Source organism: Symphalangus syndactylus, chromosome 17 (genome assembly GCF_028878055.3).
Source record: "Symphalangus syndactylus isolate Jambi chromosome 17, NHGRI_mSymSyn1-v2.1_pri, whole genome shotgun sequence".
Classification (NCBI taxonomy): domain Eukaryota; kingdom Metazoa; phylum Chordata; class Mammalia; order Primates; family Hylobatidae; genus Symphalangus; species Symphalangus syndactylus.
In genome coordinates, this window is record NC_072439.2 from 14,228,077 (window position 1) to 14,254,492 (window position 26,416).

At 59.8% G+C, this 26,416-nt stretch overlaps 2 protein-coding genes across 9 annotated transcripts in view; one reads left to right on the forward strand and one right to left on the reverse strand.

Moving 5' to 3' along the window:
• Positions 1–5,804, forward strand: part of HDGFL2 (HDGF like 2) — a 34,800-nt gene extending 28,996 nt beyond the window's left edge. For 3 of the 5 annotated variants that reach the window (XM_055249605.2, XM_055249607.2, XM_055249604.2), the window contains exons 11-16: positions 1,586–1,659; positions 1,934–2,004; positions 2,441–2,542; positions 3,119–3,332; positions 4,790–4,916; positions 5,503–5,804. In XM_055249605.2, the coding sequence (XP_055105580.2) occupies positions 1,586–1,659; positions 1,934–2,004; positions 2,441–2,542; positions 3,119–3,332; positions 4,790–4,916; positions 5,503–5,602 (688 nt within the window). In that variant the 3' untranslated portion in view covers positions 5,603–5,804. The remainder of the gene's footprint in view (positions 1–1,585; positions 1,660–1,933; positions 2,005–2,440; positions 2,543–3,118; positions 3,333–4,789; positions 4,917–5,502) is intronic. The other 2 variants (XM_063620747.1, XM_055249606.2) reach the window with 1 other exon arrangement.
• Positions 5,785–26,384, reverse strand: PLIN4 (perilipin 4). Of its 4 annotated transcripts, none has more exons than XM_063620687.1 (9): positions 25,937–26,384; positions 25,271–25,556; positions 22,466–23,697; positions 22,248–22,315; positions 21,577–21,721; positions 20,662–20,723; positions 14,020–17,773; positions 12,320–12,507; positions 5,785–8,510 (listed from the first exon to the last, which is right to left on the reverse strand). In XM_063620687.1, exons 4-9 carry the CDS (start codon positions 22,296–22,298, stop codon positions 8,016–8,018), a joined length of 4,695 nt encoding a protein of 1,564 aa, XP_063476757.1. In that variant the 5' UTR covers positions 22,299–22,315; positions 22,466–23,697; positions 25,271–25,556; positions 25,937–26,384; the 3' UTR covers positions 5,785–8,015. The 4 variants fall into 4 exon arrangements, with proteins under 4 accessions (XP_063476757.1, XP_063476759.1, XP_063476758.1 ...); XM_063620689.1 differs by having other exon boundaries at positions 5,785–8,348; positions 8,424–8,510; positions 25,271–26,384; XM_063620688.1 differs by having other exon boundaries at positions 14,020–17,770; positions 25,271–26,384.
• Between the last annotated feature and the right edge of the window lie 32 nt (positions 26,385–26,416).

Here is a 26,416-nt window from a genome sequence, read left to right on the forward strand (position 1 = left end):
ACCCCCTGCACACCCCGGGGGCCCCGCACCCGCATCACCCTGCAACCCTCACCTCTCACAGGGGCAGCCCCACCTCTGAGTTCAGCCTTGGAGCAGGACCCAGTTGAAGTTCCTGGTCCTCGGGTTGTGTGGGCTGTGTAGGAATCGCTGCTGCGGGAGCGGGATCTTTGCCCAGCCCAGGGGTCTCCACCGGGGTGATCCCGCCTCCAGAGACACTGGGCCAAGTCCGGGGACATCTGTGGTTGTCATGACTTGGGGGTGCTCCTGGCATGGAGCGGGTGGAGGCCGGGGACGCTGCTGAGCGTCCTGTAGTGCCCAGGACGACCCATCCCAGAGAACAGTCCATCCCCAATGTCCACAGAGCAGAGGAGGAGGGAGAAACTGCACCCCGGCCTAGGGGTTTGCATCTTGGTCCCCCTGTGGTGGGGAGACAGAGCCCATCTCCCAGCTCACTTTCTTTTTTTTTTCTTTTTTTTGAGACAGACTCTTGCTCTCGCTCTTTCGCCTGGGCTGGAGTACAGTGGCGCAGTCTCGGCTCACTGCAACTTCTGCCTCCCGTGTTCAAATGATTCTCCTGCCTCAGCCTCCTGAGTAGCTGGGATTATAGGCACATGCCACCACGCCCAGCTAATTTTTGTTGTTTTAGTAGACACGGGGTTTCACCATGTTGACCAGGCTGGTCTCGATCTCCTGACCTTGTGATCCGCCCGCCTCAGCCTCCCAAAGTGCTGGGATTACAAGTGTGAGCCACCACGCCCAGCTCCAGCTCACATTTTTTTTTGTTTTTGTTTGTGTTTTTTTTGAGACGGAGTCTTGCTCTTTCGCCCAGGCTGGAGTGCAGTGGTGCCATCTCAGCTCACTGCAACCTCTGCCTCCTGAGTTCAAGCAATTCTCCTGGCTCAGCCTCCGAAGTAGCTGGGACTACAGGTGCGTCCCACCACGCCCGGCTAATTTTTTGTATTTTTAGTAGAGACGGGGTTTCACCATGTTGGCCAGGATGGTCTCGATCTCTTGACCTCGTGATTCCCCCGCCTCAGCCTCCCAAAGTGCTGGGATTACAGGCGTGAGCCACCGTGCCTGGTCCCCCAGCCCACTTTCTAAATGGCATCTGGCCTTGGGTGGGCAAACCTGCCCATGAGAATTTTGCAGGCCGGTATGGCAGTGGTGGGGTACAGAGTAGCACATGGCACCGAGCCTCAGCAATGGGCCTCCCTCCTGCACGCGTGTCACCCTTGAGGGCCTTTTCCTAGCTCGCCGACTCTGGTAGACAAAGCCAACCCTTGGCCACGTGAACGAGGAAAAGAATCCTGGGATTTCATAAGAACCCGGGAAAAGGCTTGTATCTTTGGGCAGCTCGAGCCTGTGGCTGCCCTGGTCTGCCCTACGCCTAGGCTGTGGCAGGGCCTCCCCGCCTCCCGTTTCCCAGCTTAGCTCCCAGGGTTAGCTCCCGGCTAACCTCCCGTTTCCCGGCTTAGCTCCCAAAGGTTTCCTTTGCAGTGGGTTTGGGTCCACCACCTCGGGCGCCAGCCCCTCAGTGGCAGGGTGCCGGTGACGGGGCCCAACTGAGGGGGGTACTTCTCCACAGGCCCGTGAAGGTGGAGCGGACCCGGAAGCGGTCCGAGGGCTTTTCGATGGACAGGAAGGTAGAGAAGAAGAAAGGTGAGGCCTGGCTGCCCAGCACTGCCCACACTGAGTTCGCTGAGGGGAATGGGGACAGCTGTCACATGGCCGGCCTGTCCCGCCTGTCCCTAGAGAGGGTGCTCAGCACATCCTCGGCCGGCCTGGCCGGCGGTGCCTCCAGGGGTGGGGGCTGAGCCTGCAGACCTGGGGCCCCCATGACAACTCCTCCAGAGGCTCTCAGGCTCCTGCCCCTGAGCAGCTGGCCCCCTGTGGCCCTGCCTGGGCCCACACGGTGCTCTCTCTCCTGGCCCAGAGCCCTCCGTGGAGGAGAAGCTGCAGAAGCTGCACAGTGAGATCAAGTTTGCCCTAAAGGTCGACAGCCCGGTAAGACCCTCAGGGCCCGTGAGCCACGCAGTCCCCGCTGCCACCTCCCTGCTGGGCTCCTTTAGACGTCTTGGGAAACTGAGGCAAAGCCGGGGTCCTGCAGGTGGGTGGGCCAGGAGTCTCTTCCGGTTGCTAGTAAGCGCATGGGGTCTCCTGGCCAAGGGCCCTGGGGGAGCTGGTCGTGACATGCAGCACCCAGCTTTCCTGGCAGGTGGTGCGTGGAGGCCCCCAGGACCAACCCTCGCGTACCTGGGACTCCAGGTATCTGGCTGTCCCTGGAGTTCCCCGTCAAGCAGACGGGGCTGGGGAGGGCTGTTCTGCAGATTCCGCTCCCCTCAGGGAGAGCCCAGGATGTCTTCCTCCGCCCATCGGGGCCCTGGGACCCCTGGGGATCCCTCGGCCAGGCCGTCTCCCTCACTCCTACCCCACCCTGCAGGACGTGAAGAGGTGCCTGAATGCCCTAGAGGAGCTGGGAACCCTGCAGGTGACCTCTCAGATCCTCCAGAAGAACACAGACGTGGTGGCCACCTTGAAGAAGGTATGGTGGGAACCAGAGGCGCAGGTTGCAGGCGGGGGAGCTGGGAGCAGGTGCCTGCCCGGGAGCCCAGGCCCCCAGCGGGTTCCTGTCGGGGCAGCCCTGGGTCAGTGAGGAGGTCGTGGGCTGCAGGATAGATGCCCGGTGCTTGCCAGGTGTGGTGGCTCATGCCTGTAATCCCAGCACTTTGGGAGGCCGAGGTGGGTGGATCATCTGAGGTCAGGAGATCGAGACCATCCTGACCAACATGGTGAAACCCCATCTGTACTAAAGATACAAAAATTAGCCAGGCATGGTGGCGGGAGCCTGTAATCCCAGCTACTCAGGAGGCTGAGGTAGGAGAATCGCTTGAAGCCGGGGGGCGGAGGTTGCAGTGAGCCGAGATCGCACCACTGCACTCCAGCCTGAGTGACAGAGTGAGACTCTGTCTCAAAAAAAAAAAAAAAAAGAAATGCCTGCTGCACAGAGCTGTGCTCCCAGGAGGGGCTGTGGGAGGGGCGCATTGCTGGGGCGGGGGTTCAGAGCCGGGGCTAGGGTCGCTGCACTTGGGTAAGCCAGGCCTCTTCTCTTGGTGGCCAGATTCGCCGTTACAAAGCAAACAAGGATGTAATGGAGAAGGCAGCAGAAGTCTATACCCGGCTCAAATCGCGGGTCCTCGGCCCAAAGATTGAGGCGGTGCAGAAAGCGAACAAGGCTGGGACGGAGAAGGAGAAGGCCGAGGAGAAGCTGGCCGGGGAGGAGCTGGCCGGGGAGGAGGCCCCCCAGGAGAAGGCGGAGGACAAGCCCAGCACCGGTGAGGGGCGGGCGGGGTGGGCCCTGAACCTCGGTCTCCTCAGCTGAAGAAACAGATGCTTTGCAGAACATTCCAGAAGGGGAGCACAGCTCTGCTGTCTGCCCCAAACCTGCCAGAGTGTCATGTCCTGTTGGGGTCTCTGTGCAGACCCGGCGTTCATCCCCAGGGCAGTCAGTGAGGGGCATTCAGGTCCTACCGTGCAGGCAACTTGGGGCTCACGCCAGAGGGGTGACAGGGACAGTGCATGACAGCACATGCCTCCACTGCCTCCAACCCCGGGACGCCCAGAGAGGGGGTGGCTCTGTGCAGAGGGGGCAAAGAGTGGGGCATTGTTCAGAGAGGCAGTCGGTGGAGGCTTGGGGACAAAGGCCTCAGGTGCCCTTGCTTGCCTGGTGGGCCGACAGGAGACGGGGTGTGACCCTTGGGGCTGCTGGCTGTGGGGCTACTGGGCTGGCATGGCCCCATCACGGGTGCTCAGAGCAGCCCTTTGGAGATGGGATGGGCGAGCTTGGGATGGGCGAGCTTGGGATGGGGCTCTGCGGCCCAGGGGGCAGCCGAAGGCTAGTGTCTTTTTTTCTTTTTTTTCTGAGATGGGGTCTCGCTCTGTCCGCCAGGCTGGAGTGCAGTGGTACAATCACAGCTCACTGCAACCTTGACCTCCTGGACGCAAGTCATCCTCCCACCTCAACCTCCTGAGGAGCTGGGATTGTAGGCCTACACCACTACGCCCTGCTAATTTTTTTTTTTTGAGGTGGAGTCTCGCTCTGTCCCCCAGGCTGGAGTGCAGTGGCGCGATCTCAGCTCACTGCAAGCTCCGCCTCCTGGGTTCATGCCATTCTCCTGCCTCAGCCTCCCAAGTAGCTGGGACTACAGGTGCCCGCCACCACACCTGGATAATTTTTTTTATTTTTCAGTAGAGACAGGGTTTCACTGTGTTGTCCAGGATGGTCTCAATCTCTGGACCTCGTGATCCACCCTCCTCGGCCTCCCAAAGTGCTGGGATTACAGGCGTGAGCCACCGCACCTGGCCAGGACCTGCTAATTTTTGTATTTTTTGTAGAGACAGGGTTGCTGGCATGTTGCTCAAGCTAGTCTTGAACTCCTGGGCTCAAGTGAGCCTGTTTCAGCCTCCCACGTGCTGGGATTGTGAGCCCCTGTGCCCGACCTCGTCTTCCTTTGTCTTTCCCAGGCTGCTGTGGGCTTTTATCAGGGCTGCCCACGTTCCCTCATTTCCTGGGCCCCTAGTTCTCCAGGCCAGTGTGGCTGGGGCCTGGGCTGGCTGCAGCATCCCGTGTCAGGAGCTTGCAAACTGGATGGCAGGTGCTGGGGTCCAGGTGGATGGGCATGCGTCACCCATGGCGCTCAGCTTGGCCCCTGGTCCAGTCCTTGACAGGGAAGGGTTCTGGGGTTCCCAGCTGGAGCCCAGCAGTGTCCTGTGACCGCTCTGTCCCACCCAGATCTCTCAGCCCCGGTGAATGGCGAGGCCACGTCGCAGAAGGGGGAGAGCGCAGAGGACAAGGAGCACGAGGAGGGTCGGGACTCGGAGGAGGGGCCAAGGTGTGGCTCCTCTGAAGACCTTCACGAGTGAGTGTCCTGGGCCGTGGGGTTTGGCCTCCTGAGTGGCAGCAGTGTGATGCACACCGTGCCCAAGCCGCTCCCTCCTGTGCCAGTCCCTCTGGGAAGGGTCTCAGGGATGTCGTCCCCACTTGGGCCTCCCACCCTCACATCTGACCTTAGGGCCCTGCTGGCTGGCACTTGCGGCGGCCCCCACAGAGGCAGCTCCAGGGCTTTGAGCTGCCTGCCCCCGGCCTACTGGGAAGGTGGCTTCTTGCCGAGCCTCCAGGGTGGCCCAGGTAGGCCCTGAGCACAGGCACCCGGCTATCTGACGGTGCCAGTGCCCATCACTGTGGGCTGCTGTCTGGTACAAGGCTCAGTGGAGTCACTCGCTTACCCAGCAGCTGCCTTGTGCAAGGTCTGGCTGGCGCCAGCTTGGGGACCCTGGAGATGTTTGTGGTCTCTAGTGGCAGAAGACAGGCAGATAGGAGGGTGGCACTCGAGCCTCAGGTGCCACAATGGGGGTACGTTCCTCGGTGCCCGTCCCACCTGACCGCCCTACAGGCAGGGCAGGGGCGGGAGGACATCCTCACACCGCCTTTGCTGTTCCCACCAGCAGCCTACGGGAGGGCCCCGACCTGGACAGGCCTGGGAGCGACCGGCAGGAGCGTGAGAGGGCACGGGGGGACTCGGAGGCCCTGGACGAGGAGAGCTGAGCCTTGGGCAGCCAGGCCCAGCCCCCGCCCGAGCTCAGGCTGCCTCTCTCCTTCCCTCGCTTGCGGGAGAGCAGAGCGGAGAACTGTTGGGAACGCTGTGCTGTTTGTATTTGTTCCCTTGGGTTTTTTTTTTTTTGCCTAATTTCTGTGATTTCCAACCAACATGAAATGACTATAAAGGGTTTTTTAATGAAAAAAGAAATCACTTTTATTGGCTTGGTTTTCTAGCATTGCTGGTGCAGTGGGGGCCTGAGCTGGGGAGCAGGTGGCAGCATCACTGGGCCTGTTTGGGACGGGGTTGAGCCATCGGGCCACCGTGAGAATCGACTAAAAGGCACTCTGGGCCTAGCCCAACCCTGAAAGGCCGGTGACGGGAGAGCTGGGCGGGAGCAAGCGCTTCCCAGGAGACGAGGGACAAACCAGGGCATCTAAGCTGTGCTGCCTGCACCCGGCCCTCACCCACGAGGCTGGGGAGTTTGATGCTTCCTGCCTCTGGCAGCCCAGCGTCCAGGCAGGTGAGCAGGTCAGATGTGGGGAGGGCGAGGGCCCCCAAGGCTGGGCTGGGAGGGTACAGACCGGGCCTTGCCTAAGGGCCACTGCTAGCTGACAGTGGTCTCCAGTGTTCAAGGAGCATGGGCCTCGGGCCAGCCTCGACTCACCCTGTGTCACCCGCGCACCCTGTGACTTTGGACAGTTGCCCTCCCACTCGGGGCTTCTCTTTCCTCCTTTGCATAAGGGACTGTCACGTGGGCACGGTCCCTAGCAAGTCACCCCATGCACCGAAGTTGCTCATTCCACAGTGGCGTCTCGTGTTTGTCCTCCGTCCCAGTAAGAATTAGGCTGTGGTGCGGCGGGAAGGGACTTCCCGAGCCCCGGCCCCATGCTTGGTTGGCTGGACATAAGCTGCAGTCACTGTGCCTGATTTCTGCAAATGGCTGTGTCTGGCGTCCTAGCCTCCGATGGCCATGGGTGTCAGGCTGAGGAGAAGGCTCGGGAAGGCTCCTGACCCGTCCCCTCTCACGGCCCGTCACCTGAGGCTGTCCCTGCTGTGCCAGCTTCCCCAGTTCAGAGCTGAGCTGAATGCCCCGGCCCCTCACGGCCGCCAGTGCGCACGGTGACCCCTGGGAGCCAGCAGCCCCTCCACCCTTCCTCCCCCCCGGGTCTGGGGTTCCTCGGCTTGTGTCCTAGGAGAGAGTGGAAAGGGGATGGCAAGGTTCTCTTACCGGGCGAGTGGGGATATGGCTTCCTGGGGAGGCCGGGCTGAACGGCTCCTTCCCACTGGACTGAGCGCAGCCACGGCACTTCTCACACCCGACCCTGCCAGCCTCCACGACCTGGGCCAGCGTAAGAGCAAAGGGTTGGGCGGCCTTGCCCGGCGGGTGGGTCCGCCACCGCCAGTGTCTTTGATGCCCGCAGCCTCCCCAGCCCTGCTTCCTCTGTAGCCCAGCACTTGGGTAGGCGTGAGGACCCAGGGGGAGTGTGCAGGGGAGGAGGGGCTGTGTCACAGGCACACGGCCTCTGTGGCTGTTCCCAGCCCTGTCTGATCCCTCCATAGGGCACAGTTCCCTGCGGGGAAGTCCTTTGTCTGTGTTCTCCAGGGGCAGCCGCTGGGCCCAGCCTCCCCAGGGGCCTCAGAGCCCCAGGTGCCCGGGGCAGGCTTGTGGTGGGCGGCTGGAGGCAGAAGCAGCCTGTTTGCTTGTTTTTGCACCCCCCCCCCACCCCCTGCAAATTGCGCAGTCTGAAGCTAGGCTGGTGCAAAGCCCCAGCTGTGGCTCCTGGCAGCTTTGTCCTGACCGTGAGGCCACCCTGGGGGTCAGCAAAGGCAGTAGCAGCCTGCCTTGGGATGATGATGGCAAGTGTCACATTTTCTAGTACCTTCTAGTATGAGGGAATGTGGTTCTTAAGACCCTCAAGGTGTGCTAAGGCCAGAGACCCACTTTCAGCATGAGGACAGCTGCCCGGAGCCTGGGATGCCACAGCACTGCCTGCACCGCTGATAGCTGGGGGCCTGTGCTACAGGACTGGAAGAGCCTGGCTAGATATAAAAGGGTTGCTAGCGGGGCAAACAGATGCCCTTCCAGGCTGGGCATGCTGCTTTTTCTCTTTCCTAATTGCAGTGCTCACTTGGGGTCTTCAAGGGAAGGCTCTTGGCTGGTGGGCTAAATGACCCCAGGCTCCGAGAGGAGCAGGCAGCGCTGGGGAGGACGTGGGAGGTGCAGGCAGACCTAGAGCAGGGCGTGGGGTGGCCCAGCTTAGAAGGTCACTGCCTCCGCAGCCCCTCGGTGCTCAGCCAGCTGCAGCCCCAAAGGTCTAGGGCTTTAGGGAACCGATCCAGGTTTGGGGGCGGGGAGAAGGTCTGAGGCAGCTCCTCCCCGGGCAGAGCAGGGCGACCCCGCACCGGGCCTGCAGGCTCCTACAGCTGCTGCCCGCCAGGGGGCAAGGTGAAGGGCCCTACCAGCCAGCTGAGCGGGGGGTTGTGCTGTAGGCCCTCCAGCAGCTGCTCTAGCCCCTGCCAAGCCTGGTGCACACCCTCACGGCTCTGCACCAGCCGCTCTGCAGCCAGCTCCTCTACAGAGCCGGCCGAGGCCACGATGCCATAGAGCTCACAGAGGCTGTGCCGCGCCCGCCCCACCGGCTGCTGGAGCTCGGCGGGCAGGCCCTGGAGGCTGGAGGCCAGGCCACTGTAGGCCGTGTGCAGCTGCCGGAGAAGGCCGCAGACCCTGGACAGAACCCCGGCATCCCGCTCCTGTGGGAGGAAGGCGCGAGGTGAGTGGAGACCCATGGGCGGGGTGGGGGGACCCCAGCCCTGTGCCAGACCCACCTCCTGGACAGCAGCGTCCTCCACACTGGCACCTGAGCCCTGGTCCAGACACGGCTGTCCTTCTGGAGCCTGCTGGGCCTTTTCAATCTGGAGAGAGAGTACAGTGGGGAAATGATGGCTTCTTGGCAAATGACCTTTCACAACCCCCACCCTCCCCCTCCCCCTCCCCCAGGGACCTGGGTGTATTCACAGTCCTGGGAGAAAGGCCACGAGTTCCAAGTCAGTTGTACCACAGTGGGCGTGTTGTCTCGCAGAAAAAGGCAATAGTTCAAACCTCCCCATGAGGTCATCAGGGAGCGCACATAACACAGCGTCCATGGGGTCATGTCACTCTTAACCCCTAAACCCTCCTGTGGCTGCCCAGTGCCCTTAAGATAAAACCCAGCTCCTCACCATGGCCTTGGTGGGCTGGTCCCTGGGACACCTCTGGCCTCATCTCCCATGGCACGCCACTGCTGTCTCCACTGCGGCCACACTGGCTCCATTCTGCCCTCCGGCCACTCCAGCAGGCTCCTGCCCCAGGGCCTTTGCACACACTGCCCACTCAGCCCGGAGCCTGCTTCCCAGGCCCTTCACAAGGCCCGAGTTCAGCCTCAGCTCCAGGTGACCCTTGGCAAGACCATTCCCGGCCCGTGGTGTGGCAGCCCCAGTCCCTCCCGTCACATCTGCCCCTCTCCTCGGGGGCACAGCGCGCGGCTTTGGTGTTTATCCGCCCCTGGTGGCGGAACGCTCAGGACTCTCCTCTCTGTCCTCGTTGCTGTGTCCCCAGCACGTGGCACCCACTCCCTGCCACCCCGTCCACAGGGCCCCGTCTTCCTCGTCATCTCAATGGCTGGTGGGGATGCGGCACGCAGTCAAAATATTGACTCCAGACTGCTGTCGCCCTCGCAGCCCTCGCCGCGCCAGTGCTGGAGACCTGAAGCCAGCTGCGTATGCAGACGCATCCCCTCGGTGCCCACCAGGCATCTCCCCTCGCCCTGTCCAAGGCCAGGCACCTAATATCCACTCTGCAACCTGCCCGGCCTCCCCTCAGCCCCCCTGCTCTCCTTGTCTGCTCAGGTTACAAGCCTCAGGGGGAGTCTCTTGGGGTCTTCTCTCACCTCCCCCATCGGACCCGGGCAGCTCTGACTTTGAAACACCCAGAGCCCAGCTACTTCTCACCACCACAGCGTGACTCCTGAGGCCCGGCAGCACTTGCCTGGGTTTACGTCCCGCCGTCTCTGCCTCTAGCCCTTGCCCCCGCCCGGTGGCCTGACCTCCGCATCAGAGCCATCCTTTTAAGTGAAATCCACCTTGGATCAGGCCACTCCTCTGCCCAGAGCCCTCCAGGGCTCCCACCTCCCTTGGTTCAAAGCCCAGGTCCAGCCCGACTTGCCCCGTCTGCTCCTCACTCAGCTCCAGCCTCCCAGGCCTCCTTGCTGTTCCTCCAACACGCCGGGACAGTCCTGCCCTAGGGCCTTTGCACGGGCCGTGCCCTCTGCTCAGATCACACTCCTGCCCATTCTGATGTACTCCCTGTCATTTAGACCTGACTTTAAGTGTCCCCTCTTCAGGGTGACCAGCCCCAGCACGGCCACTTCCTTATCCTGGTACATGTTCCATTTTCCAAGCATCATCTGACGCAACGCCCTATACATTCATATGTGAATTGTCTTCCCCAACGATGGCGTCACCCCCTCGAGGGCAGGCCTGGATATCCAAGGCCTTCAGTAGCACTTAAAGGAACAAGTGAGGCATGATGAGTCACACACCACATCCCATTTCCCAGCTCAGCATCCTTCACGTGTGGCCCCAAGCAAAGCTCTTCTCTTCTGTGGCCTCCTTCTCCCCTTCTGAAAAGCACCTGGGCTGAGTTCTGGCCCAGGCTACTTTGCTGTGAGGATTTGAAGGTGGGAAAATGCTTTGTGATCAGCTGCTTGTAGCGGGCCACGAGGGTGGGCCCATTCCTTCATTCCTCCATGGCATTTACAGAACACCTTCCAACTGCGCCATTGTACCGCGTGCCAGAGGCACAGCAGCGACTGACTGTGCACCTGGGGGTGGCCACAGTGACGTGAGGTGTCCCGAGGGTCCCTAGGACAGGCTTGCCCTCGGCACTGTGGACACGGGGGCCGGATGGTTCTCTGGGGTGGGGCCACCCTGGGCACTGCAGGGTGCTGAGCAGAGTCCCTGGCCTCCACTCACTCTCCACCAGGGGCATCCCCCAATTGTGACAAACCCAGATGTCCCCAGACGTGGACTAGTGTCCCCTGGGGGCAGGTCATCCGCACTGAGAACCCTGGGTTAGACCCTCAAACTGCGGCTTGTCACAGACCCCGGATGTTGATTGAAAACAGTGGCCTGGGCTGCATGCCAGAAATCCTGACTGAGGCGGCATCTTGAGGTTTCCCATGGCCCGCTGGAGTGGGACTGCTGTCCACCAACATGTAAACCCTGTGACTGCCGGGCACGGTGGCTCACGCCTGTCATCCCAGCACTTTGGGAGGCTGAGGCAAGAGGATCGCTGGAGCCCAGAAGCTCGACCAGCCTGGGCTACATAGGGAGGCCCCATCTCTACAAAAAATTTAACCAGGTTTGGTAGCGCACACCCAGAGGCTGAGGCAGGAGGATCACTTGAACCCAGGGGTTTAAGACCAGCCTGGGCAACATAGGAAAATCTAATCTCTACCAAAAATACAACAACAACAACAAATACTAGCTGGGTGTGGTGGTGTATGCCAGTTGTCCAGCTGCTTGGGAGGCTGAGGTGGGAGGGACCCCAGTAGGTTGAAGTGGGCCATGATCAAGCCACTGTAGTCCAGCCTAGGTGGCCGAGCAAGACCCTGTCTCACTGTCTCAAAAACACAAAACCCCAGAGCAGTCCTGTGAGATTCTGCCTCCCGGGACGCACAACAGCTTCTAGAGAAAATGCTGGCCCTCAGGACTGGGGAGGGGGAGACTGGAGGCCAGGGACGCTGCTCCGCTCCCTGCAGGGACCAGGATGATCCCACCCCAGAGCATGATCCGGCCCCAACATCCACATTGCCAAAGGGGAGAACCTGGGCCACAGGAAGAGAGCAGGGCCAGTGGGAGGGGGGGACGACTCTGGCCAGGGCGCGTGACCCCTGGATGCATCCGAGTCATGTTGCATTGGGTCCTTTCCTGCGTGTGTTGCAGCCCCAGGCCCTGCGGGCTCCCTGGATCCCATCCCGGCTTCACTTTCCCCAGCCACAGCGCCGCCTTTCTATTCCCCGAACACACCCAACTTGCTCCCCAATAGCTTGCTGTCCTGTCCCTGCTTTCGAGGGCTTTGCACAGCTGTCTCCCCATCGGTCAGGACAGGGCCCAGAGGGACGGCCTTCCTGCCCAGCCCACTACCCCTCTGCACACAGATTGTTTTGCTGTCTTTGTGTCCCCGCCGTCTTTATTTTTTTTGAGACAGAGTCTTGCTCTGTCGCCCAGGCTGGAGTGTAGTGGCACGATCTTGGCTCACTGCGACCTCCGCCTCCCGGGTTCAAGTGATTGTCCTGCCTCAGCCTCCCAAATAGCTGGGATTACAGGTGCCCGCCACCACTCCCGGCCAATTTTTGTATTTTTAGTAGAGACGGGGTTTCCTGTGTTGGTCATTCTAGTTGCGAACTCCTGGCCTCAAGTGATCCACCCGCTTCGGCCTCCCAAATTGCTGGTGTTACAAGCATGAGCCACCGCGTCCGGCCTACCCACTGTCTTTAAGGATCTGATCTAGCTCCATCCCTCTTGCCAGGAGGCAAGCCCCATGAGTACAGACCCATGACCATCGGTGACACTGACAGCATCATATCCTAGGTGCTCAGTTAGCATCTGCAGCTGGGTGAGTCCTGGGCAGGGGTTCTAAGAAGTGCCCTGGGCAAGGGGCAGCAGCAGGGGGAAGCTCTTACCAGCCTGAAGCAGCCCTGGAGCTGGGCCAGAGTGTCCCTGGCTTGGAACTGGCCGTGCTGCAGGTGGCTCACCGCATGTTCAAATGCCCGCTGGCGGAAGCTGGGACCCAGGTCACCTAAACGAACAAAGTAGCTCCCCGGTTCCGCCGACAGCACCTTTGGCCCGGGCTGGGAGGCAGCCAGCTGAGCTGGAAAGGAAGATGCACTGCTCAGTCCCGGAAGCCCCTTAGGGCATCAGGGCTTGGGCTTTATACAAGTCAAGTGAGGGCCGGGCACGGTGGCTCACGCATGTAATGCCAGCACTTTGGGAGGCCGAGGCGGGGGGATCACAAGGTCAGGAGATCAAGACCATCCTAGCTAACGCGGTAAAACCCGTCTCTCCTAAAAATACAAAAAACTAGCCGGGGGTGGTGGCAGGCGCCTATAGTCCCAGCTACTCAGGAGGCTGAGGCAGGAGAACGATGTGAACCCGGGGGGTGGAGCTTGCAGTGAGCCGAGATCGCGCCACTGCCCTCCAGCCTGGGTAAGAGTGCAAGACTCCGTCTCAAGAAAAAAAAAAAAAAAAAAGTCATGTGAGGCCAGGCACGGTGGCTCAGGCCCGTAATCACAACACTTTGGGAGGCCAAGGCGGGTGGATCACCTGGGATCAGGAGTTCAAGACCAGCCTGGCCAACATGGTGAAACCTTATCTCTACTAAAAGTACGATATAATAATAATAATTAGCCGGGTATGGTGGCGGGCACCTATAATCGCAGCTACTCGGGAGGCTGAGCAGAAGAATCGCCTGAACCCGGGAAGCGCGGAGGTTGCAGTGAGCTGGCACTGCCACTGCACTCCAGCCCGGGCGACAAGAGCGAGACTCTGCCTCAAAAATAAATAACTAAAAATAAAAGTCAAATGAAGCTGGGTATGGTGGCTCATGCCTGTAATCCCAGCACTTTGGGAGGCTGAGGCTGGAGGATCACTTGAACCCAGTATGAGACCAGCCTGGGCAACATAGAGATACAAAAAAAAAAAAAAAAAAATACATAGCTGGGCATGGTGGTCCCAGCTACTTGAGAGGCTGGAGCAGGAGGATCACTTGAGCCCAAGAGATTGAGACTATAGTGAGCTGTGAACACACCACTGCACTCCAGTGTGGGTGACAGAGCAAGACCTTGTCTCTAAAAAAACAAAAAAGGGCCGGGTGCGCTCACATGTAATCCCAACACTTTGAGAGGCTGAGGCAGGAGGATCGTTTGAGCCCAGGAGCTCGGGACCAGCCTGGGCAACACAGGGAGGCCCCCATCTGAAACAAACCAAATAAATACATTTTTTTTTTTAAAGTCAAGGGCCCAGCCGGGCGCAGTGGCTCACGCCTGTAATCCCAGCACTTTGGGAGGTTGAGGCGGGCGGATCACAAGGTCAGGAGATCGAGACCATCCTGGCTAACACGGTGAAACCCCATCTGTACTAAAAATACAAAAAATTAGCCAGATGCGGTGGCGGGTGCCTGTAGTCCCAGCTGTTCGGGAGGCTGAGGCAGGAGAATGGCGTGAACCTGGGAGGCGGAGCTTGCAGTGAGCCGAGATCACGCCACTGCACTCCAGCCAGGGCGACAGAGTGAGAGACAGTCTCAAAAAAAAAAAAAAAAAAAAGTCAAGGGCCCGCTAGCAGCTGTGCCTGCCTCAGGGACCCATGAACCCAGGCATCCCCTCACCTTGCTCCTCTGCATTCATGGGGTGGAAGATGTCCCCCAGCCCTTCCAACTCATTCCGCAGCATTGCCAAGCGTGGGGCTTCTTCGGGGCCGTGTGTGGTGGCCAAGAGCCCTGTGTCCTCCTTGCCTGGAGCGGCCCCTTGGGTGAACGTCGCCGCGTCAGTCGCAAGGCCCTTGGTAGTGGCTGCAGCTTCCCAGGCAGGCTCCAGGCCTACACTGAGTACATCTAGGGGCCTGGAGACGCCAGAGAACGGGGCCTCTCGGGGGCTCAGGGCAGTCTGCTCCCCACCATTGTCTGTGGTCCTGGAACTGGTGAGTCCACCCCAGGAGGGGGCCTGGGTACTAGGTAACCAATTCTGGAAGGTGCTGAGGCCAGTGTGGATGGCCCCTGTCGCCACGTTCCCTGACCCCATGAGCCCAGCGGACACTGCGTCTTTGGTTCCGGTCAGCACTGTCTTGGTGGTGTCCAGGCCCCCCTGGACAGCCCCTTTGGCCGTGCTCACGGCACCGGTAACCCCACTGCAGACAGTATCCTTGGTACCCATAAGCACAGTTTTGGAGGTGTCCACGCCGGTCTGCATGGTTCCTTTGGCCACATTCACTGCCCCCATGACTCCAGTAGTCACTGCATCCTTAGTGCCACTCAGCACCGTCTTGGCTGTGTCCACACCTGTCTGGACGGTCCCTTTGGCCACATTCACAGCACCAGTGACTCCACTGCAGATGGTGTCCTTGGTACCAGTTAGGACAGTCTTGCTGGTGTCCACGCCGGTCTGGACAGTCCCTCTGGCCAACTTCACAGCCCCTGTGAGCCCAGTGGACACGGTGTCTTTAGTGCCAGTCAGGACAGACTTTGTAGTGTCCAGGCCCCCCTGGACGGCCCCCTTGGCCACATTCACGGCACCAGTCACCCCACTGCAGACGGTGTCCTTGGTACCAGTCAGCACAGTCTTGGTGGTGTCCACGCCTGTCTGGACGGTCCCTTTGGCGACGTTCGCTGCCCCCATGAGCCCAGTAGTGACTGTGTCCTTGGTGCCGGTCAGCACGGTCTTGGCCGTGTCTACACCCGTCAGGGCGGCCCCTTTGGCCACATTCACAGCACTGGTCACCCCACTGTCAAGGGTGTTTTTTGTACCTGTTGCGATATTTTGGGTCGTTTTCAGCCCAGTTTGCACAGCCCCCTTGGCCACATTCATGGCACCGGTGACCCCAGTGCAGACGGTGTCCTTGGTGCCGGTCAGCACGGTCTTGGTGGTGTCCACGCCGGTCTGGACGGTCCCTTTGGCCAAGTTCACAGCCCCCGTGAGCCCAGTGGACACAGCGTCTTTAGTGCCAGTCAGGACAGACTTTGTAGTGTCCAGGCCCCCCTGGATGGCCCCTTTGGCCACATTCGCAGCACCAGTCACCCCACTGCAGACGGTGTCCTTGGTACCGGTCAGCACAGTCTTGGTGGTGTCCACGCCTGTCTGGACGGTCCCTTTGGCGACATTCGCTGCCCCCATGAGCCCAGTAGTGACTGTGTCCTTAGTGCCGGTCAGCACGGTCTTGGCTGTGTCTACACCTGTCTGGACACCCTCCCTGGCCACGTTCGCTGCCCCCGTGAGCCCAGTGGACACTGTGTCTTTTGTACCTATGACCACAGACTTGGTGGTGTCCAGGCCCCCTTGGACGGCCCCTTTGGCCACATTCACGGCACCAGTCACCCCACTGCAGATGGTGTCCTTGGTGCCGGTTAGCAGAGTCTTGGTGGTGTCCACACCGGTCTGGACGGTCCCTTTGGCGACATTCGCTGCCCCCATGAGCCCAGTAGTGACTGTGTCCTTGGTGCCGGTCAGCACGGTCTTGGCCGTGTCTACACCCGTTTGGGCGGCCCCTTTGGCCACGTTCACAGCACTGGTCACCCCACTGCCAAGGGTGTTTTTTGTACCTGTTGCGATATTTTGGGTCGTTTTCAGCCCAGTTTGCACAGCCCCCTTGGCCACATTCATGGCACTGGTGACCCCACTGCAGACGGTGTCCTTGGTGCCAGTCAGGACAGTCTTGGTGGTGTCCATGCCTGTCTGGACAGTCCCTTTGGCGACGTTCGCTGCCCCCATGAGCCCAGTAGTCACTGTGTCCTTAGTGCCGGTCAGCACGGTCTTGGCCGTGTCTACACCCGTCTGGACAGCCCCCTTGGCCATGTTTGCTGCCCCCGTGAGCCCAGTGGACACTGTGTCTTTTGTACCTATGACCACAGACTTGGTTGTGTCCAGGCCCCCCTGCACGGCCTCTTTGGCCACGTTCACGGCACCGGTCACCCCACTGCAGACGGTGTCCTTGGTGCCGGTTAGCACAGTCTTACTGGTGTCCACGCCGGTCTGGATGGTCCCTTTGGCCAAGTTCACTGCCCCGGTGACTCCCATGGACACAGCATCTTTGGTGCCAGTCAGGACAGACTTTGTAGTGTCCAGGCCCCCCTGGACGGCCCCTTTGGCCACATTCGCAGCACCAGTCACCCCACTGCAGACGGTGTCCTTGGTACCGGTCAGGACAGTCTTGGTGGTGTCCATGCCTGTCTGGACGGTCCCTTTGGCGACATTCGCTGCCCCCATGAGCCCAGTAGTGACTGTGTCCTTGGTGCCGGTCAGCACGGTCTTGGCCGTGTTTACACCCGTCAGGGCGGCCCCTTTGGCCACATTCATGGCACCGGTGACCCCAGTGCAGACGGTGTCCTTGGTACTGGTCAGCACGGTCTTGGTGGTGTCCACGCCGGTCTGGACAGCCCCTTTGGCCACATTCACGGCACCTGTGAGCCCAGTGGACACAGCATCTTTAGTGCCAGTCAGGACAGACTTTGTAGTGTCCAGGCCCCCCTGGACGGCCCCCTTGGCCACATTCGCAGCACCTGTCATCCCACTGCAGACGGTGTCCTTGGTACCGGTCAGCACAGTCTTGGTGGTGTCCACGCCTGTCTGGACGGTCCCTTTGGCGACATTCGCTGCCCCCATGAGCCCAGTAGTGACTGTGTCCTTGGTGCCGGTCAGCACGGTCTTGGCTGTGTCTACACCCGTCTGGACAGCCCCCTTGGCCACGTTCGCTGCCCCCGTGAGCCCAGTGGACACTGTGTCTTTTGTACCTATGACCACAGACTTGGTGGTGTCCAGGCCCCCCTGCACGGCCCCTTTGGCCACGTTCACGGCACCGGTCACCCCACTGCAGACGGTGTCCTTGGTACCTGTTAGGACAGTCTTACTGGTGTCCACGCCGGTCTGAATGGTTCCTCTGGCCACATTCACTGCCCCTGTGAGCCCAGTGGACACAGCATCTTTGGTGCCAGTCAGCACAGCCTTGGAGGTGTCCACGCCGGTCTGGACAGTCCCTTTGGCCAAGTTCACTGCCCCCGTGACCCCAGCAGTCACTGTGTCTTTGGTGCCGGTCAGCACAGTCTTGGTGGTGTCCACGCCGGCCTGTACGGTCCCTTTAGCCATATTCACTGCCCCCGTGAGCCCAGCGGACACCGTGTCTTTGGTGCCGGTGAGGACAGCCTTCGAGGTGTCCAGACCCCCTTGGACGGCCCCCTTAGCCATGTCCATGGCCCCTGTGACCCCGCTGGACACCGCCTCCTTGGTGCCCGTGAGTGCAGACCGAGTGGTGTCCAGGCCTCCCTGTACCACTCCCTTAGCCGCGTCCACCACGCTGGCCATCCCGGAGGACACAGCTTCCTTGGCCCTGGACATCTTGGAACACACCAGGTCTTTGGCCCCGGACACCATCTGCTGAGAAAGGACACAGGTGGATCAAGAGAAGGAATGAGAGGCGTACTCCACCCCGATGTCCACCAGCCTAGCCCCCTAGTGTGCCTTGGGGCAAGGAACTGCAGGCACCCAGAGGCCCCACCTCCTCAAAAACCGAGCTGCTTCCTCCTCACCCCGACCCCGGTCAGCCAGACACTCATCGGGCTGTGGCGTGGCACCCTGGCTCTCTGGGATAAAGTCCTCACGAGCTCACAGCGCCAGCCTCTTCCATTCTCACGCACCCCCTTTCCCGGCTGCAAGGCAGGCCTCGTCCATGACAGCACGTCCCAGGCTTGGACACAGCCAAGGTCCCCAGGCCTGGACTCAGCGCAGGTCCTACAGTTACATTTCTGTTGCTCTTGCTTATTCTCCATTCATGGCAAATGTTGAGCCTGGTGTCCTAGTGACACCAGGGAGACCAAATTGCTTATTAAAATCATTATATCCAGGCTAGGTGTGATGGCTGATGCCTGCAATCCTAGCATGTTGGGAGGCCAAGGTGGGAGGATCACTTGAGCCCAGGAGTTTAAGATCAACCTGGGCAACCAAACAAGACCCAGTCTCTACAAAATTTTAACAGTTGGCTGGGCTGGGGACACACCTGTAGTCCCAGCTACTTGGGAGACTAACGTGGGAGGATTGCTTGAGCCCAGGAGGTTGAGGCAGTAGTGAGATATGATCATACCACTGTACTCCAGCCTGGGCAACAGAATGAGATCCTGTCTCAAAAATAATAATATATGCCTGTAATCCCAGCACTTTGGGAGGCTGAGGCAAGTGGATCACGAGGTCAGGAGATCAAGACCATCCTGGCTAATACAGTGAAACCCCGTCTCTACTAAAAAATACAAAAAATTAGCCAGGTATGGTGGCGGGCGCCTGCAGTGTCAGCTACTCGGGGGGCTGAGGCAGGAGAATGGCGTGAACCCGGGAAGGCGGAGCTTGCAGTGAGCCTTGGCGATCTCGCGCCACTGCACTCCAGCCTGGGTGAAAAAGCGAGACTCCATCTCAAATAAATAATAATAATAATAATAATAATATTATTATTATATTCAGGCTGGGCGCAGTGGCTCATGCCTGTAATCCCAGCACTATAGGTGGCTAAGGTGGGAGGATTGCTTGAGCCCATGAGTTTAAGAGCAGCCTGGGCAACGGTGAGACCCCATTCTTAAAAAAATGAAAACAGGCCAGGCGCGGTGGCTCACGCCTGTAATCTCGGCAGTTTGGGAGGCCGAGGCAGGTGGATCATCTGAGGTCAAGAGTTCGAGACCAGCCTGACCAACATGGTGAAACCCTGTCTCTACTAAAAATACAAAAATTAGCCAGGCATGGTGGCAGGCACCTGTAATCCCAGCTACTCTGGAGGCTGAGGCAGGAGAATCGCTTGAACCCAGGAGGCAGAGGTTGCAGTGAGCCGAGATCGCGCCATTACACTCCAGCCTGGGTGACAGAGCAAGACTGTCTCAAAAAATAAAAAAAATATAAAAAAAAAACAAAAATGAATGAAGGTGATGATGGCCTAGGAGTTCTAACACTCAGGCGTACCTGTGAGGTGCTGTTTTTTTTTGTTGTTTGTTTTTTGAGACAGAGTCTCACTCTGTCACCCAGGCTGGAGTGCAGTGGCGAGATCTTGGCTCACTGCAGTCTCTGCCTCCTGGGTTCAAGCAATTTTCCTGCCTCAGCCTCCTGAGTAGCTGGGATTACAGGCGTACACCACCACGCTCAGCTAATTTTTATATTTTTAGTAGAGATGAGGTTTCACCATGTTGGCCGGGCTGGTCTCAAACTCCTGAGCTCAATTGATCCGCCTGCCTCAGCCTCCCTAAGTGTTGGGATTACAGGCGTGAACCACCGTGCCCAGCCAAGGTGCTGTTTTAATTCAGTAGTTCTCAACTGGGTGATTCTGCCCCCAGGGAGCACTGGGTGATGTCTGGAGACATCTGTAGTTGTCACAACTTGGGGAGGCTCCTGGCATGGAACAGGTGGAGACCAGGGATGCTGCTCGGCACCCTGCAGTGCCCAGGATGGCCCCACCCCGGAGAATGATCCAACCCCAAATATCCACAGTACTGGGGTTGAGAAGCCCTGAAATTATATTCTCAGAACCCATCTCCCCACAGCTTTGGCTCAGGTGGGCACCTTGCGCTCTGTAGTTGGAGAGACCCAGGTTCAAGTCCCAGCTTTTTACCCTCTTCTGCCCCTGACACTCGCTGTGTGGCCTTGGGCAAGCCACATGCCCTCTCTGAGCTAATATCCTCATCTGGAAAATGCTGATTAAAACAGGTCCTCTTGCCAGGCGCAGTGGCTAATGCCTGTAATCCCAGCACTTTGGGAGGCTGAGGCGGGTGGATCACCTGAGGTCAGGACTTCGAGACCAGCCTGACCAACATAGTGAAACCTCGTCTCTACTAAAAATACAAAAATTAGCTGGGCATGGTGGTGAGCACTTGTAGTCCCAGCTACTCAGGAGGCTGAGGCAGGAGAATCGCTTGAACCTGGGAGGCAGAGGTTACAGTGAGCTGAGATCGTGCCACTGCACTCCAGCCTGGGTGAAATAGCGAAACTGCATCTCAAAAAATAAAAGTAGAAGAAATAAAGTGCTTAACGCTGCTGTCGCTTTGGTCTCATCGTGCCAGGCACAACCCTGCATAGACTGGAACCTTACGTGATTAGAGTGAGATAGCACTGCACCCATTTCACAGATGTCGAAATAGAGGCTCAGAGGGGGAAGCTCCGCCTGGGATCCCCAGGCTGTCTGCCTTCCCTCAGGCCCACAGCAGCCCCCCAGATGGCAGGAACTGAAATGTCCCAGGAGGGGGTACCCCCAGGGCTCCTGCCACATCAGACCCTGCCCTGCACATGCCTCTCACCTTTTCCGAAGGTTGCAGCTCCTTCTCCGTCCATGGGGCCGTCTGCTCTGGGTGGGTAGCCACTGTGGGGACAGGGGCCGGTCAGGGAGGGTGAAGGATGCAGGTTAGAACCACCTACCCGGCTGCCCATTGCGCAATAGCCAGGCACGGCCTGAAAGGTCACAAATGTTTCAGCTACCCCGCCAGGGACAGCAGGAGGTGACATCCACGGCTACCAGCCAGACCTGGTCACCCCCCAACCCCGCTGGGGAGTCCCCCCAAGCCTAGGGCCGCTGTTCCCTGAAGCAGGGCTCCGTGGAACTTCCTCTGCTGGGTGCTGGACGCCCACCCTGGGTCCCGGGGTTCATATAGCCTGGGGTGGGGGAGCAGCCCCTTGCCCAGCCCGCCCCGCCCCCGCCGCAGCTGCCTGCTGCCTATCGCCGGGCCAAGGTATGTGGAGCAGAAGTCAGCTGCCTGGGGCTCTGGGCCCAGAGGGAGGCCCAGCTCAGGCGGCCGCCCCAACCATGGGTTCCCTGTCACCGTGTCCCTGATCGCCCAAGCTGAGCCACAGGAGGCTGGGGAGCCCCCGGGCTGTGTGACCCCAGGGGAGCTGTTCCTCCTCCCTGGGAGTCTGGATCTCACTCAGCCCGGGCCACGGTGCATCAGAAACGGGGTGCAGGGTGGGGGAATGGCTGAGGGACTGAGTGGGGGGCATTGCAGGGAGACAGGCTGGGTTGAAAGCCACCTTCGGCCACTCACCCCCCATATTTATGCCTTAGTTTCCCCATCCACCACAAGATGTCCTAGTGTCTGATGAGAGCACACAGACAAATATGGAGGGCTCCCCAAATGGCTGGAAGTCCCTGCCCGGGGAGCTCCTTCTCCCGGGTCCATGTCTAGAGTCCCCCCGCGCCCCTAGCTGGGCCAGCCACTCACCCTGAGCCTGTGGTTGGGCAGCCTCGGCGGCAGGCACTCCTGCGGGCTCAGCAGCTGGCTGGGCTCTCGCCGAGCTATGTGCGTTGGCCACCAGGTTCCGGGCAGAGCTGAAGCCAGGCAGGGACCCAAAGAAGCTGCCCAGGGTCTGCATGGGGGAGGGGTTGTGCAGGATGAGCGGGCCAAGCCTCAGCAGGGACAGGGGTCAGAGGACGCATCGATCGATCAGCCCAGTGCCGCCCCGGCCCCTTGCTCCCGGGTGACCTCGGGAAAGTGTTTCAGCCACTCAGCCTCAGTTTCCACACCTGGGCAACGGGCAGACTCAGCCTGCCTCCCATGCAGAGAGAAAAAGATCGTCTATCAGATCTCCAAAGACTTTTTCCTTCCAGGATCCCCAGTGCACAGATGGGGAAACTGAGACTCAGAGAGGGGCGGAGCTGAGGCCGGCCCAAGGTCACCCGCTGGGGAAGGTGCCGAGGTCTGCGTGGGTCCCCCGCCTCCAGCTTGGGTCAGAAAGGAAGGGGTTGGCATCACGGCTCCCAGACCTCTCCCGCCAGCCCATCAGGGAAGCACCTCTCCAGACTTGAGACCCCAGGACTGTGGAGGTGACTTTCCCCAGCTCTGGGGCATCTCCAGGCCCCAGCAAGAATCTGCCCCCCGTTTCCTCTCTTTACCTTGCCCTTCGGTTTGGGGGCATCCCGTCTCCCTTCGTCCGGAGCAGACATAGTAAGAACGTGAGAAGCTGGAAGGGGGCAGAGAAGGTGCGTGAATGGGGGTTCCCCGGGCTCCCATCCCACACCCAGTCCCCACCGAAAGCCTGAGCAGCCCCCGACACCCACCTGCAGGCCTGGCCTCGCCCTGGTGTCACTGAAGCAGACGCGGCCCCACTCACCTGGACTGCGCGGGGTTCCCTGGAGGACGGACCGGCCCGGCTGGCAGCTGGCTCTGCCTTCGGCTCCCTGGCCTTATAGGGTCTGGGGCAGGCGCAGGCCCAGCCAGCAGGGGCAGGCGGCCAATGGGCCCGGGGGAGGTGGCCTGGATGGTCACGTGGCCACCTGCCCAGCCCAGCGTGGGCCTGGGTCCAGCACCTTTCCCCTGTTCCCTGCCCACAGCTTGCATCAGGCTGAGTGGCTCACAGGCCAGCTGGGCTCCCCTCCTGGGCCTGAGGGACCGCCTGTGTGCCGTCCTGCCTCCAGTTCCATCCACGAGGTGGGTGTAGTTCAAATCCCTGCTGCGCCAGGACGCCTTGGCCGGTTACCATCTTTGTGCCTCAGTTTTCTCCCTCATACTCCGCACCACGTCCCGTAACATCCAGCTTCTTCTCTGCTCTCATCTCCCCCAGCTTCCTCGTTCGCTTGCTTCATCCCAGCCACGCAGGCCTCCTCGCTATGCCTCCAGCACACCTGGCATGGCCCTGCCTTAGGGCCTCTGCACGGGCTGTGCCCTCTGCCTGGAACACCTCCCCGCAGGTTCCCACAGGGCACCCTCTTCTACCCACAGAACAGTGCCTTGCATACATTTGGTGCTTAATACACGTTTGGCTCAATGGAGCAACACAGAGAGTGGTTGTGAGCCTCTGTGTGATCTGAGCCTCTGTGAGATGAGGTCGTGCACTGAACAAATGCTACCTTCGCGTTACCCAGGCAGAAGCGGGGTCTCGGCAAGGAGCAGGGGGTGTCCTCAGTGTGGAGGGGAGCCCGTCACTCTCCAGAAGGGATTTGGGCCAAAACACAGACCAAGATGGAGCACCAGCCAAGCTGGGGGCACCCCAGGAGTGGAAACCCAGCCTGGGGGGCTTGGGCCAACCCAGGGAGGCTCCTTGGAGGAGGCGTCCTGTTCCAGGAAGTGGTGAGGACCGGATTCAAACCCAGACCCGGAACTTTTGTGCTGAGCCCAGCCTATGTGCTGGGCTGTTTGTGGGTGGGTGGGCAGAGGAATGGCCATGACACCCACCCTGGGCTGTGTCCCCCTCCTACCTGCCCCTGAGACAGGGTTCCTAGCCCTGTGTTATTGGGGGTGAGAGGGCAGACCCCATGGGTGGCTCTGGGCACTGGGCTGGGAGGAGGGAGGGTCCAGTCACAGGATCTGATGATTCCCAGGCCATCTGTCTCCTTGGAGCCGACACTGTGTTTGACAAACAGTGGGGGAAGAGAAGGGGGGGTGTCCCCCAACCTCTCCTACCAGCCAGTGCTTCCCAAGGGTGGCTGGGAGAGCTCTGGGTGCCCCTCCCCTTCCCAAAGGGCAGCCACAGCCCAGTGTGTGGGGAGAAAAAATTAAAAAGTGATCATAAACATCCCAGCCAGGACCTACCCTCCTCTGCCCAGCACCCTCCATGGCTCCCACCTTCCCTGGGGTGGGAGCCCGGGGTCAAAGCCCAAGTCTCCTTCCTACAGCCCACTAGGCCCTGCATAACCTGCCTCGTCCGCTCCCCACCTTCCCCGCCTTCTTCTCCTCACTCTGCTCCAGCCACACAGGCCTTTTCACTGTTCCCATAACACGCCAGGACAGAGGAGTCCCTCAAAGACACACGTGACTGTGCCTGCTTAGCCCCCGACACCTGCCTCAAGGCCTTCGTGCGCGTTGTTTCTTTTGCCTCCAGCACCCTTTCCCACATCCCTCACCTCCTTCCAGATCTTTCCTCAAATATCACTTCCTCAAAGAGGCCTTCCTGGATCTCCTCTCCCTTTTAAAAATATATACCTCAGGCCAGGTGCCATGGCTCACCCTGTAATCCCAGCATTTAGGGAGACCGAGGCAGGACTGGCTTGAGCACAGGAGTTTGAGACCAGCCTGGGCGACAGAGTGCGACCCCGTCTCAAAAGAAAAAGAAAATTTGAGACAGGGTCGCACTCTGTCGCCCAGGCTGGAGTACAGTGGTGTGATCTCGGCTCACTGCAAGCTCCGCCTCCCGAGTTCATGCCATTCCCCTGCCTCAGCCTCCCGAGTAGCTGGGACTACAGGCGCCCGCCACCACGCCCGGCTAATTTTTTTTATTTTTAGTAGAGACGGGGTTTCACTGTGCTAGGCAGGATGGTCTCGATCTCCTGACCTCGTGATCCGCCTGCCTCAGCCTCCCAAAGTGCTGGGATTACAGGCATGAGCCACCGTGCCCGGCTGCCCAAAAAATATTTTTAAATAAAAATTAAATGAATTAATGGGCCAGGCACAGTGACTCATGCCTGTAATCCCAGCATCTTGGGAGGCCGAAGCAGGTGGATCACCTGAGGTTAGGAGTTCGAGACCAGCCTGGCCAACATGGCAAAACCCTATCTGTACTAAAAATACAAAAATCAGCTGTGTGTGGTGGCACACGCCTGTAATCCCAGCTACTCGGGAGGCTGAGGCAGGAGAATCACTTGAACCTGGGAGGTGGAGGTTGCAGTGAGCCGAGATCGCACCGCTGCACTCCAGCCTGGGTGGCAGGGCGAGACTCCTTCCCCACCCACCCCCCGCAAAAAAAGAAAATTCCCAGGGCTTACCTCAACCCATTCTCTTTTCCTCACCTCTGCTCCAGTGAAACTGATTTCCCTGCTGCTGTGCCTTTCCCTAAGCTATTCCCTCTGCCAAAATGCCTATCCCTGTGTGCTGTTCTGATCATCCTCAACAGGCCTGGCCCTGCCAGGAGCCCCCAGCCTCATGTGGGAAGAGAGGGCAAGGCTGTGTGGGGCTATAAGTCAAGGTGGAAAGGGCAAGAAACCTTGAGAAGGTGGCCTGTGGAGGACCGGAGGAGGGAAGTATCGGCTGGGATGGAGTCCAGGAAGCCTTCCTGGAGGAGGCGGCATTGAGGCTGGGCCTTGAGGATGTATGAGATGTGTCCGAGGGACGGATGGGGGGTGGGAAGGGTATTCCAGGTGGCCGCACAGCCTCAGCAAAGGCCCGGAGGTGGGAATGTGCCCACTTCAATGGGAAGAGAGCAAAGTATCCAGGTCAGGCTGGAGGAGGAAGCTGGAAGGTGAAGAGTTTGGCCTGTGGGCAGTGGGGACCTGTGGGAGGTTCCAGAACAGGAGCAGGGAGGTAGATTTGGCTGGTGGAAGTGGTCGGAGATCCCAGAGCTGCCCTCTGGACTATGTCCCAGGGAAGTCAGGGGCCACCCTGACCTCACCATACCAAGCTGTGGTTTCCCAACACCCCGCCCAGCCCCAGGGGAGTCGGAAGAGCAGCCAGGAATGCGGTCAGAGGACAGGAGGGACCCCCTGAGACCAGCCCACGGCCCTTGCCCTGCCTGTGTCTTCCCATCCTGGCCAGTGCAGCTGGAGAGACCACAGCAAGACCAGCTCCTGCAGGACCAGGAGGTGGAGAGACAGCTGCCCCATCTGACTCCTTCCCCTTCTTTTCTGCTCCCTGCAATTTCCACGAAATTCACCTGTACCAGGATGAGAACAGCTTCCATGCAGCCGAAGGGGCGACGCTCTGGTTTAAGAGACAGGGTCTTGCTGCGTTGCCCAGGCTGGAGTGGAGTGGTTACCCGTCAAAGCTCACTGCAACCTCAACTTCCTAGGCTCGAGCGATCCTGCTGCCTCAGCCTCCTGAGTAGCTGGGGCACAGGCTCACACCATGCGTCATTTTACAATTTTTTGTAGAGACGAGGTCTCCTGTGTTGCCCAGGCTGGTGTCAGAACTCCTGGGCTCATGCAATCCTCCCACCTCAGCCTCCGAAAGTGCTGGGATTACAGATATGAGCCGTGGTGCCTGGCTAATTTTAAGTGGCAACGCTTACCCCACGTGGGCTGGGCAGTAACGGTGGATCCCAGACAGGATGACGGGCAGGTCAGAGAAGCATCATTCTTCTAGATCTTGAACTCCGGCTCTACACGCCCCCTTCTCCGTGTCTCTGCAGTGACGC

Coding starts and splice junctions, on each gene's coding strand:
- PLIN4 (XM_063620687.1), bottom strand. CDS start 22,298: ATGTCTGCTCCGGACGAAGGGAGACGGGATGCCCCCAAACCGAAGGGC. Junction 20,724..21,576: donor TGCCCAACCACAGGCTCAGG/GTGAGTGGCTGG, acceptor CTGTCCCCACAG/TGGCTACCCACCCAGAGCAG. Junction 8,511..12,319: donor TCCAGGGCTGCTTCAGGCTG/GTAAGAGCTTCC, acceptor CTCTCTCTCCAG/ATTGAAAAGGCCCAGCAGGC.